This window comes from Melitaea cinxia, chromosome 10 (assembly GCF_905220565.1).
Source record: "Melitaea cinxia chromosome 10, ilMelCinx1.1, whole genome shotgun sequence".
NCBI classification, from domain to species: Eukaryota; Metazoa; Arthropoda; class Insecta; order Lepidoptera; family Nymphalidae; genus Melitaea; species Melitaea cinxia.
Window position 1 is genome coordinate 12,867,470 of NC_059403.1, and position 14,082 is coordinate 12,881,551.

General features: G+C 30.6%; 1 protein-coding gene across 1 annotated transcript in view; it reads right to left on the minus strand.

Annotated features, from left to right (window-relative positions):
* Window positions 1–8,363: 8,363 nt before the first annotated feature.
* The window catches only part of LOC123657285, a 62,631-nt gene continuing 56,912 nt past the window's right edge, over window positions 8,364–14,082 (minus strand). Inside the window, exons 7-8 of the mRNA XM_045592864.1 lie at window positions 9,909–10,061; window positions 8,364–8,887 (exon numbers count right to left, since the gene is read on the minus strand). Of these exons, the coding sequence (XP_045448820.1) occupies window positions 8,364–8,887; window positions 9,909–10,061 (677 nt within the window). The remainder of the gene's footprint in view (window positions 8,888–9,908; window positions 10,062–14,082) is intronic.

The following is a 14,082-nucleotide window of genomic DNA, read 5'->3' on the forward strand; positions in this document are numbered from 1 at the left end:
GTGTGTTTTAAAAATATATATAATAATCAATTTATATCTTAACAGTACTTTTTTACAAATAAGTTAATCATTTATTTTATTTTCAAATTTCTGACATTTTGGGTAGGACTTTACCTGACGACTGGACCTGACCTGTTTAGAATATCTAAAGTAAAGGAATTCGTATTAAGAATTTAGTGACTATATTCGAATATATTTTTTTCTTTGGTGTAGTTTTTGTTATGGAGATTTATAAGTTCAGTTCATGATATGGAGAACAATATCTCATGCTATTTGTAACTACTAGTTCTACCGTTGCACCAGCAAAACAACAGCTTGAAGGATTAACGATGCCTACAGGGTAGCTACTGTAAAAGAAAACTCGATCCATTTTTCATTCCAACGGTTTTGGGAATTTTGATCTCTTTGGAATTTCCAAAACCATTTGAAAAAAAACGTTATGTACCTAATTTAGAAAAACATTTGACAACAAAGATTTAAAATGATCTGTTGCAAACGAAGTTAAATTAAGGACAACGATTTAATAGTGTAATAAAACAATTTTTTGTACAAGGTATCTCTTCAATGCTATAAAATAAAATACCATCGCTAACAACTCCCCATACTTAACAGGAAAAACTAAAACAGAAACACCACTTTTATAACACTTATACTCATTATATGTAGCTAGCTGTGGTTTCTTTAGTTTGTTAACCTGAATGAATAATCCATTAATTAAAACTTAAGTGCTAGAGAAGCGAATGTGGTTGTACTAACTTTGAATGTAAGTTACACAACCCAAACGTGAATAAGAAGAAAAATTATTTATTTTTTTAATTTTAATTAGAACCTAAGGAACAACAAGAAAATAAACAGAAAAAAATGTAATGAACTCACGAGTGAATAAAAAGTCCGACATTTTCACACATTCACTCGCTTTTATAATATTCTTTTGATATTGATTTATCGACAATGAAGTCAATTCTCCAAGGTGAGAAAATTTAATAGGAAAAAACTCTTTTCTTTTGCAGGGTTTCATAGTTTATAATTAGATATTTATTTTATTGCAACAACGTTGGTGTTAATTACTGTTTTTTTATTTAAAAATGTAGGTAATAAATAGGAATGTATTACAATTAATAGGGATTAAATAGGAATTCAGGCAAACGAGCATGTTGATAGTAACATTTGAAATTAAATGGTACTGTCATTTACAGAAAAAAGTGTCTTTCATGATCTTTAAATTAAACGCAGAAAAAAAGTAATTCCAAAAAGTAATAAATGAAAATAAACATGGTTATATTACATCTGATGAAATAGTTACCATGCTTTCTGTATTTATATTTATTTGTATTCTATTATACCATAAGTGTCACTAATATATATATACTAAAATCCTCTCCGAAACACGCTGCATCTTATAGTATAAGTGTTTTTCCGATCGATTCTGTAGTTTTCACAGTACCTATAACCGAAAAAAAAAATCAGTTCTTCATTTATTAGTATAGATAAGTGTACAAAATTGTGTGTATTTCAATTTCTATATAATATGAAATTACTAAATATAATAATATTTGTTATTCAAATGAATTAGAAAAATAGCACAAAATTGTTTCATTTTTCAACAATTCTTAGCCTAATTATAATTCAATTGATTGTGTTTTCTCGCAAACGAAAAAAAAATCGACTTCAGTTACATCAACCAGTAATACATACAAAACTTAAATGAAACTATATGACAAGCACCAGTTATCTTTTAAAAAGTATGTAATACAACGTATGTTGACAAAAAAAATTAGTAAAGTAAATACGGATTATTAAAGATAACTCAAAGAAGTTGTGAGATCTTGATTAAATTTAAATGAGACCGCTGACCACCATGTGGTGGTTTTGGTAAAAAAAAATCGGCGAAATCGGTCTATCCCGTAAAAGGTTCTGAGGTAACATGAAAAAAAATTCGACTGAATTGGTCCGGTTAAAACCGGTTAAAAATAGATTTTGTTTCTAAAAATTATAGCGTGATACGTTGTTATACTTCAGAAAAAAACAGGGAAATTAAGATAAATAATAAAGACGCTGGAATATTTAAATCTCTATAGTTTATCTTATCAACTTAAAATATATCATTTACAATTTAAAACAGAAACATACTGAGTATTTCTTTTTATATTTATCCACAAAACCGACCACAATCGTTTAATATAGACATGTAAAATAAAGTACAAAGGTTAAAGTATGTATGTACAATTGAGTCTACTAGATGTGGACATAGCATGCATTACAAAAAAAAAATACTAAAACAGAAATCAAATCAGGTAACTTAATTATAGTGCAAAATCACAAGCTAGGAATATAAAAATACTAAAACTTTGACTAGCCCGTTGGCGCAGTTTGTAGTGACCCTGCTTTCTGCTCCGAGGGTTGTGGGTTCGATTCCCACCCCGAGTCTGGGTGTAATATAAATATTTATTTATATATTTATATAATGTATTATTTATAGGTATGTTTATCGAAAAAATAAAATATGTAGCTATATACCAGTCGGCTGTTACCTATAACACAAGCATTAAGTTCCTTACTTTAGGAACAGACGACCGTGTGTATATTATTAAAAAAAAAAAAAAAAAAAAAAAACACATGCAGTTAAAAAAACACACACAAGAGTATGTTTTTTCATATTCATTGATAACGGTTTAATATATAATGTTATTACAATGATGAAAACTGTAAAATATTACAGCGGTGCAGAACATTTTTGCTCGCTATATCATCCTACAGGGAGTTGGAAATTTACCTTCCCTTAAAACCCCGGCAAAGAGTCAAGTTTATTGAACGTTTATTGGGCAGCATTGAAAAGTCAGGGTTTCGACATTTTAAGCAATATTTCGGTGTGAGGGTTCGATTGGTTTCTCGACCGACCTTTCAATAATGACACTAGTTTGATGCTTAGAATATAATTTATTTATCAGAAACTTAATATAATTAGAAATAAATTGACAACGGTCGAATGTGTTTAACGATTTGTTTCGTTCTAAAATTGGAATTGCTGAATTGAAACGAAATTGGATTTGAATAAAATTGAAATATGTAGAATGAAAATATGACGCCTTTCATAATTTGATGCGGTTGACGTTCATAATATAATAACGAAGTTTGTTACGTTACACAGTAAATTGTAAAAGTTGTTCTATAGTTTTATGCTAATATTATTTTTTTTATTTTTTATTTTTTTATTTTTTTTTTTATAAACCTGATAAGAGGATTTGATTGTTTGTTTGAACGTATTAATTTTAGAAACTACTGTTTCGAATTGATTTTTTTCGTATTGCATTGTTAATTTACAGAGGAAGACTATAGGCTATATAATATTTTTGTATGTTTTTCTTCAGATTAAGACGGTTGTAACCGCAATGCAAAACTAGAAATAATTATATAGAGAAAATATTGAATCATTTTTGTTACTTTTCAATTTTTGTAAATGATAAACTCAAAAATTATGATACTGTTTTTTTAAAAAGCGGTTATTTTATAATAAATACTAATAAACAACATATTTGACTACTCACTATATTCATTTTGATGTACTATTAAGTCTGTATTAAAATTTTCTGTAATAGCGACTCTATACATTTTTTATCAAAACAAAAGTAAAACTAAAATGAATCATAAAATTATATCATATTTTCACCTATAAAATATCTCACCGAATGTTACCGTAAGGATTGTTTTTGAAGTGAAACTTTGTTAGGCGCATGATGGTAAAATTTTTACGGATGAAACGTAATATTAATAATTATTAGCGTCACGAAGATGTGCAACGTTTTGTCGAACACCAGAGCCACCTAGCGTGTACTATAAAAACTACAAAGGTTGTTACATTAATATCGATAGTATTTACATTGCAAACTAACTAGATGGCGCTGGAAGGGAAATATAAAGCTTTAGATTTGTATAAATATAAACGAGACTTAAAAATTAGTTTTCCAAAGAAGTTTCACTTCTGACATGTGTACTTTGTACGCACGCATCTTTTTTTTAATTTACAAATGTATACGAGAGTGGTGTATACAAACTCGCAACTTTTTACCATAATTTGTAAAACTTGTCAACTTTCGTGAAAGTGTCTCATTAGTGAGATTTAAATTTTAAATCATGTAAATCACCTCGCTTTAGGTGTATAACATATGGTTCACAACGCTATGATATTTTATCCTTAAGCGGTAGTCGACTTTATTCTTGTGATAAAAATACAGAGCGTTATTTCGCTCGACTGTAAAAGCGTGAAATTTACATATGTTGCATTTTGTATCTTGTGTTATTTAATAAAAGTTAGACGGAATGTATTGTTGGAATTTCTGTTTATGTGAATAGCTTTTATATACGCGAATTTCTAGTGAAACAATTGTTTTCTGTTATGTAAACAGTATATAGGCTATGTGGGTTATACTTTTTTTTTCATTTAATGCTCAAAGTATCTAAACTCGGCTTATATAATATCGACTCCAGATCAGGATAAGTCCTATCGATAACCCAGAAGTTGTAAGATACTTATTTATTACCCAAAGGCTTTGAATAAAATTTCGCACCAAATTAATTTTTATCTTCGTGTTTTTGTATTAGCTTATGATATTGACTGCTGCTACGACTAGACCTATGCACGTTTATTAGGTATTTATTATATTCAATTCATAATATAAAAACGGACCAACTCACTTTATGATATAAATATCTAATTATTAAGTGAATTAATTCATTTAAGATGTTAACGCATTTTTGGACAATTAAATGCATATTATTAACGGTAGTTACGGTAAATTTTCAGGCAGTTGATATCATAAAGAGTATCCAGAATTGGCCGCAAACAATTGCTATTTAGTTTCTTGTTATACAGATGATGTCGAGAAAGAAGTGTTAATTAAGAAAACAGTAATAGTAAAACATGTAGTTTTATCTTAATGAAAAACAAAAACTAATTGAGTTAAATACAGTTAAGGATTAAATTAACCGAATGAAACCATTGCAAAGTGAGCTATTTATAATATTTATAACCGTCGCGCGTCGTGTCTTCGTATCACGTTTAAGACAATGTGCCACTTAAGCTGCGTCAAATTATTTGCAGTGACAAAGCTCTAGATATCGTGTATCCAGTCTCGTCTATTTATTAGCTTGGTATCAACAACCTTTTATTTTTGACGTCAAAACTAAAATTAAGTTTTGGACTAATCGTTACATATTGTTTTATTATAGTGGTTTTAAAAGAAAATTGTTGTAGGCGTTTTATTTCAACTCAATTATTAATCAGCCTTAAAAAGATAGTTTCATTAAATCTGCTAAGAAAAGACCGGCGCAGCATACTAGAAGAAAATCAGGGGCTTTGTGGCAAAAGGTGATTTTGATCTTAACGTGTAAAAACACTAGTCTAGTCAGTCTATTCTTTTCCAGATCTAAAATAAATTAGCCGCTACCCGCATACCGTGGCAGTCACGATGATGTTTATTTTTTTGTTTCAGCTTAATTGTTGGTCGTTTTAAGTTAAAAAAAAAACATTATCCCCTATATTATATAGAAAGTGCTGTGTACATTCGTAACTGTAAAGTAGGATCGAATCTTGAATTATTTATATAAGAAAATTTCCGATTTAGTACTGGATTTATGGAAATAACTTTTACAAAAAAACATCATCATCATCATCATCATCATCATCATCATTCCAGCCTATTGCAGTCCACTGCTGGACATAGGCCTCCACAAGTTCGCGCCAAAAATGCGTGAACTCATGTGTGTCGAGTCGATCTGTGTAATATTGCCGGTGTAGGCTGGATGAGGGTTACGGAAAACCGGGATGTCTGACGCGAACTTGGGTAGGCCTATGTCCAGCAGTGGACTGCAACAGGCTGAACTGACTTACTGTCTAAACTGTAAGTATGTGTTTGTTTGTTATTAAACTAAGGAAAACTATATTTTCTATATAATCATTACAGCCTATACAGTCCACTGCTGGACATAGGCCTCCACAAGTTCACGCCAAAAATAACGTGAACTCATGTGTTTTGCCCATAGTCACCACGCTGGGCAGGCGGGTTGGTGACCGCAGTACGGGCTTTGTCGCACCGAAGACGCTGCTGCCCGTCTTCGGCCTGTGTATTTCAAAGCCAGCAGTTGGATGGTTATCCCGCCATCGGTCGGCTTCTTAAGTTCCAAGGTGGTTGTGGAACCGTTATCCCTTAGTCGCCTCTTACGACACCCACGGGAAGAGAGAGGGTGGCTAAATTTTTTTATATATTTTAACACTTTAGCCTGTAATATTTCTCTGCTGGGCATAGACCTCTTTTCCCACGTAAGAGCTTAATCCACCGCACCAATGCGGGTTGGCGGATTTATTTCAGATTATCAGTAACAATCGCTATCAGGTGTATATGAAAACAATTGGGGCTGACGGCTTAACAAGCTCCCTGAGGCACGGTGGAAAGACCCATCTGTATAAATCTGTAAGGGCCATTATCGAACCCGCAACCGCCAGCGCTGATGACCGTTGCACCAAAAAGTATAATGTACAACTTAAAGTCATTATGTAATTATTTTATTAGTCGTTGATCTTCCTTTTTAAATCTATATATTAATACGTGAAGCAAAAAATTTGTACCCCTTTTTACAAAAATTGCGCGTACTGAGGAGTATGAAATTTTGCACACTTATAGTTTATATGGAGAAGGAGTGCAGAATGTGAAAATGAAAACCGCACCGACTTCAATATTATAAAATATTTATTTAATCATTTCTGATTAACTAAATCAAAATACGAATTACTTTGTACTAAGTAAATTTATTTTTCATTTTTTAGTTTCCTTTTTGCAGTCGGTTTTTTTTTTGTTAAAAATTATGTTTATTATCATAGACGTGTCATTGACAACAGAACCTTAATAATCTTTAAACTTAGGTAAAATTAATTATGGTCTAATTTCGACTATTGCCGACCACTAAGTATTGTTTTATTATATGAAAATGAGTGTCCTATACTCGTATTGTAAACCATTAAGTAGGAGTAAATGAAACACGTGTAAAATGTAAATGAAAAACATTAATTTGTGCATTAATTTTAATGTAAATCGACGTAGCACATAAAAATTTATCTGTACATTGTTTTTATTACTTAGAAGTTAACAACTATTTCTGAGGTCAGTCCTTTCAAAACATAATATGAATTAAAATTAAATTTATATATTTGATATTATCATATATTTGCGTAATTGAAGATGCTGCATATTATAAAAAAGTAACATAATTTATTTCAAAACTATAATATACACAATATACAAGCTATTGAGTATGTCGAAACTTCTTAATTTAATTACCATACTTTCGCCCAATATTTGACATTATTTTTCCCTATACTTTTCTTTTACGCAAAATAATTGTGCTATAATCAATTAAGGAAATAAAAAAACAACAAGTAATAATCATATTATAGTCAAATGTTTAAGACTTCCTACAATTATGACTTTTGCGATCTAGGCTAGATTAGATTATATTATGTAGATACATAGATATTGAAAAAAATAGGTTTTGACATAATTTTACTCGTAATAAACTACATAATTGCGTTATAAACGAAAATAACAACGTTATAATGAAATCAAAGTTATAATATGCAATAGCTTTTCTCTATGCCAAACCTACATTCTTCTAAATCTTACATTTACTCCACATAGGTACGAAGAAGACATTTCAAATAGAAAATTTAATTAAATTCAAACATTCGTAAATTATTTCAATCATCAACCCTCTTAGATCTTTTTATTTTTATTTTTTGAAACACGCCGTGTTTTTAACGTTTAGATATATTTGTACATTATATATAGTGTTATTATATACTATATTATGAAATTTAACGAAATAAATGAACGCTTTCATAAAATATTTAATAATCAATATTATATAAAAGTCGGAAAATCGTTCATAAAATTATAGTAATTTTTTTTTTGAATTTTAAAAAAATATCAAAACGTATCATTTAGTTGTTTGTATGTATTATATATAATACAGTTAATAAATATTCTTACAAATATATTACTTTGAACTTTACAGCTTAAATCTCTTTATTGATTATTTATCAAACATATATAAATAAGTCAAATAATCTGTAGAACAAAACTAATATCCAGAATCAAACATAAACTATTCGGCTTTTTATTTTAAATCTTAATAAAAACACAGCGTTTTCTATTTCAGTAGACGAAAACAGTTCTCAGTACAATAAGAAAGTTTCAATTAATATCACAGTTTCTGTATTTAAAAGTAGGACAATATAAAGTTACTTTCACTACACGATTCAACTAGAAACAGTAAGTCCTTGATACGTCCGAACATTGTCCGTTGTCTTGCTGTCACCCGAAATAGTACTGGGCGTTTGAATATCGATATAAACTTCTCGTATTTGGGTCCGTTTCTGTTTGCATTTGAATTCTAGGTAGGGTCTTAACCGCAACTCCGCGGCCTAGCGTACCATGAGGCATAGTTCTAAGAGGCATTTCAACGGGGAATTCGGCTACCTGACCATACATGTTTGTACTCACATGCGGGTATGTATTAGGCACCGGTCGACCGACGTATCGATTAATTTTTGGACTCAAGTTCGTCACCATGTTCGTGATTTGAATTTCCTGCTTTAGAGACGAGTCCACGGCGTCGACTGGTCCCGAGAGACTAGTGATGTTAATGTCGTTATCGACTTCCGATATGCTGTCGTTAAAGCCGTTTGGGATATCGGTTGATGCGGAGACATCTGGGCCTTTGGCTTGCTCAGCAGTATTTTTGTGCTTTACACACCGAACGACACCTACTATAAGGCACATTATACACACCCCCGCAGCTGCAGCGATGATATAGACGTACATCATGTCGAACTGATCTGTTGAATTAAAAATATTACGTGACTTAAATTTTCAAAAACCAGTACAAAATCAAAACGATCTTTGAGCTTAAAACATGTTAGTATTTTGTATTCGAATATTAAAAAAAAAATACTTTTTTGTTCTTGTACTTCCAACGCTTATGGCAAGGTAAATTGTATTTGCTCGGTCACATAAAAAAAAACCGATTTCAATTACATCGATAAGTAATACATCTTAGGTAGACGAAAAAGGAGTCAAGTTGTACGATATAATACAACGTGGGTCGTAGAATAAATATTCAAGTAAATACATGTTATCAGATACAACTCAAAAAGGACTTGTCAGGTCTCAATTAAATTTAAAGTGACACGCGCCGCGCCACCTTTCGAATAAAAAAACCACTGAAAACGGTCCACCCAGTCGAAAGTTCTGAGGTTCATAAAATACAATCGAAACGAGAACCTCCTCTTTTTTGATGTCGAGTAAAAATATAACTAGAGAAAGTAAAACAAAACTCCAACCGAGTTTTGGTTTATGCGCCACGGAGCAAATTCAACGTCCATGTTTTGCGGTTTGAGAAGGGGTAACCATTGTACCCTCAAAGTTTGCATACATACGTACTAGTTAAACATTCGTCTGTATATATTTACTTGAATAAACCATCTAATAAATATACTATAATACGTACAGCTTACACGACTAATTATTATTTTGAAGCAGTATTTACTCAATAAAACTGTGAATATAAGATGATTGCATCGTAATTAATTATAAACTTCATTAAAATTAATTTTACAAAAAAATACCGTTTTTTTTAATTTAATCTATTTATTTAAATCCTCAGTTAATATGACGCATTTTATGGCAAATACAGTATAGTGATTACAGTACTTACCAATTTAATTTGAAATAAAACCATATAGATGTACGAAACATTTAAAAAAGAATAATAGTTTAAAAAATATTAAATTATTTTCGGCTACTTATATTAAAAAATGATCATACAGTAAATTTTGGAGAATATGATAAAATGTTTACCATCATTAGAAAGTGGCTGTTTCGGTGGGATAGCTGACGGCTCTTCTCTATTCGAAGCGTTTGTAGATAAGGAAGGGCGTTGAGGTGGTACAGCAGCGACCGCGGGAGCTGGTGGTACTGCTGATTCGCCCCACCATCGATCGTTTGACTCATCTACAACAAATAGTTCTTATCATTGTTCGTTAAACATAACTGATATATAGATAGGTTCGATAAAGTAAAAGTAAAAAGTATTTTTCGTGTAATCATATCAATTTGTAATATTATAAAGATGAAAGACTGGCATGTTTGTAATGGATGAACTCCAAAACTACTGGATCTGCTGCGGATATACTGAGTGACATAAGCTATAAATAAATAAATAAATAAATAAATAAATAAACACTTCACACTCAACGGTCCCCAGTAGAATTATTTCCTTTGTCGGGGTCCGGAAACACTAACAATAACAAGCACAAACGCCCATACCACGGCAAACATTCGTATGGCCAATACAAGGGTTTGCCATGTGCGGGGATCGAATCCGCAACCGCTATCGCAACAGCCACACACCAGTGCTGTGACCGTTGGGCCAAAGCGTCGTATATTTTAACGGGAAATAACGAACAGAAATAATCATCAAAATCACATGGTCTAAGCTGTAAGCGGGAAGCCAAGCTAAGCTAAACCAACAGAATTATGCTTAACTTAATATTTTCGAAAAATAAAATGTACAAATTACATGTTGTATCATTTGAAGAGATTTGTATATGAACTTCTTTTATAGGTTTTATATTATACTTTTTATTTTAATTAAGTTGTTTCATACATTTGTGCAATAAAGTATATAATAAGAAGTGATGTAATCATAAAATATTACATCACTAATAGATCGAGAACGGGAGCGAATTCGCTTGAAGAGACTCTTAGTTAGACCAACCATTCATTGGTTACGTAGCGCGATGTATTGCTATAACTATTTTTTTTTAATCCGATAATAAGAGGTTCCCGTAGCTTACAGACGCCTACAACGCCAGAAGCATCGGATATTTCCTGCTGTGTCTTAACTATTTTTTTTAATGACATTACAATTTACAGGGTTGTACCGAAGAAATATTTTTGTAGATTCTAGGGCAGCATTGCAGGGTCTTAGAATAAGAGAAGAATAAGATATAGCTTTTTATATCATTCTTAAAATCTTAAAGACAACCTTATTCTCGCGCTAATAATGATAGAATATACCTACCTCAATTAATTGATTGTGGCATCTGTTTAAAAATCTATAAAAGTCTACTTAAATTTTTAATTGTATATCCGTCGAGATCTGTAAAAAGGTTTTTGAAATTATGTTGTCACATTTACATATACATATTTGTACAAAAAAAAAATACCAAACGAAAGCGTAAAACGACAAAAAACATGTTTTGTAATTAGTCTTTATTTTAAATAAATTATATAAATGTTTATAATAAAAAAACTGAAACTAAAAAAACTTAGGTAGGTACGTAAACAAAAATATATCGCTTAGCGCTGTATTCAATCAGAAGCCAGCGTAAAAACACCATCGTTTCTGAGCTTGCTCAAAGGGACTTAATCCGTTTTTACACGGTCAAAGTAAAGAAACCGACGTCTGCAAACAAATCCGAGTAAATTGCACGAGTTCAAATTAAGAGAGGATTAAGCGAATTGCATAGATCCCATCTTCGTAATGCCTTAATAGTAATGTTAGGGATTACAAATTAGTCACCGATTAACTCACAATAAGAGAATATAAATTATATCTATTATCCACAGCCTTACTTAAATATTATAAGAATTTATGTATGTATGTATCTTGTATTGTTTAATAAAGACGTAAATAATGTCATTACATCATTTACGAAACTAAAAAAATATATATAAAGAAACGCTTCAGTCAACGGCCCTCGTTAATCATATTTCATACATATCTGAATTGATATGTTAATGAATTAATTAGTGACATGTTGGGTCTGCATAATCTGTTTTCAAGTTTAAGATCAAATTATGATATGACTATAGTTTTATTCACTAAAATAACTATAAAGGTTTCTTGTTACTGCTGATCAGTATTCTCTTAAATACTTAATAATTTTGTTTGAAAACTAATAAAACTCAACCTTTAATTGAGTTTAAACAGAAAATTTAATAAAAAGTTTAATAGCAGTGAAAAAATAAACAAATTTAAAGAAAATTTAATGATCCATAAGCCATGAAAATACTGGCCACGAAACTATAAAAATAACGAATTTTATACCACCTGAACAGCTTTATAGCTCAAATTATAGTACAAAATATTTCAACACGCCTTTATGTGTGTACTTTAATATTGAGGGATTACTTTAGTGGTTCTTCATAACAAACTCTTATCGAGTTAAAAATAGGTAAACCGCACACTGTCCACACAATATTTCGATAAACTATTAAGAGAAATAAAATATTTACATTAAAAAAAATTAAACTTTTTTAGGTTAAGATTTTTTAACGTTTCAAAAGTAGTCAGTGTGTGTAAAATTATATCTAATACTATTAAACGCGCAATTCTTGTATATATATATATATATATATATATATATAATCTGAATCTCGGAAACGGCTCCAATGATATCCATGAAATATAGTATGCAGGGGATTTTTTTAATTATTTTTTATATTTATTTATAATTTTTATTATTGTCGGTAAAAAAAAATACTATCCTATGATTCGATCCTATGATTCGATTGATCGAATACTATCCTATAAATTTTATTCGTATTTAAATATGATTTCCAAAAAACACGATTTACTAAAAATAACGAGCTAAGCTAGGTCACGCAGGTACTCTATGTTTATATTACAAAACTGTGCTACAGGTTCAATTCTGTCTTGTAAAAGATTTTTTACAACTACTTTTTTAGTTTATGTATAGTATTAATTAATTCTAAATGTTACTTTTGTCTTTCAATTTGTCTATCTGTTACCTTAACCGAATTAACATTCGAAATAACACTGTAAATACCATGTAAACTTTAGTAAAACGGGTATGGTTGGAACACATTTTACGATATAGGAAAATACTTTCATTTAAATATTTTAGAATGAAAATCAAAACGTACAATAATATTTTTACGTATACGCACACACACACATACACGTACAGCAACGTACACAAACGTAGTCTGAATAGTCTGGTATAGTATTTTTTTTTTTTCTTTTAGTTCAAATATATTTCAATTATTATCTCGTAAGCATTTCAATGTATTGTGACTTCTGAAAGATACCATAAACATCGGTATTAGTTCCTAATAACTAAAAACCGGAATATAAAAACTCATTTGAACAAATTGCTTAGCTCAGGTATTAGTCACGTACGGCTCATCTTAAGCTGGTTTTATCTCATAGGCATAATGAAAAGGACGGTAATCGAACGAAGTCACAGGTACAGATAATATAAAAAAATACTAAATACATGTTTACAAAATATATATACAAAAAAACCTTTTTAAATATCTGTCTGTCAGTGTTAGTTCCGGCTAATTTCCGATATTACGTCATCTACGTTTCGATGTTGAGAGTTACAGGAACAGAGGTAATTTTATATATCTTAATATATGAAGGGGTCAGGGGAAAAACAACTTTTGTCACATTTTTTATTTTTTTCAACTGGTAATGCAATCTGAATGGTTATATCTGTCGCTATGTTCTGTCAAAACAAACAGGGCAATAACATTCATAGTCACTGCGATTTCAAGCTTTTAAAATATTGGTACAGGGAAAAAACATCCGATGTCAGAACCGTTCAGGAAAAAAACAACCGTTGTCCATGGTCGACGTCGACTATGACAGTGACATAAGACTTTAAGGTTATAATTTTTGATATTTTCTTTCGATTCCAAGAGCGCTCCAAATTACAGGAATTGTGAGTTTTTTTACGCAAAATGTCTGACGATGAGTGTAATGTTTTGAGGTGTGAAAAGTCTAGTAAAAAGAGAAAAACTTTCGGTCGAATATCAGAAGTTAACAAGAAGATAAAAGTACAAAGTCATGAGATGGGAGAAAATTGTTATTGTAAGCGGTACAAGTGTTTTGATGTGGTAAATCTAGATCAAAGAAACAAAATTCTAAGAGATTTTAATCTCATGAAGACCCGTGATGACCAAAATTTATATTTGTGTGGTCTCATCACAGTTTATGAGG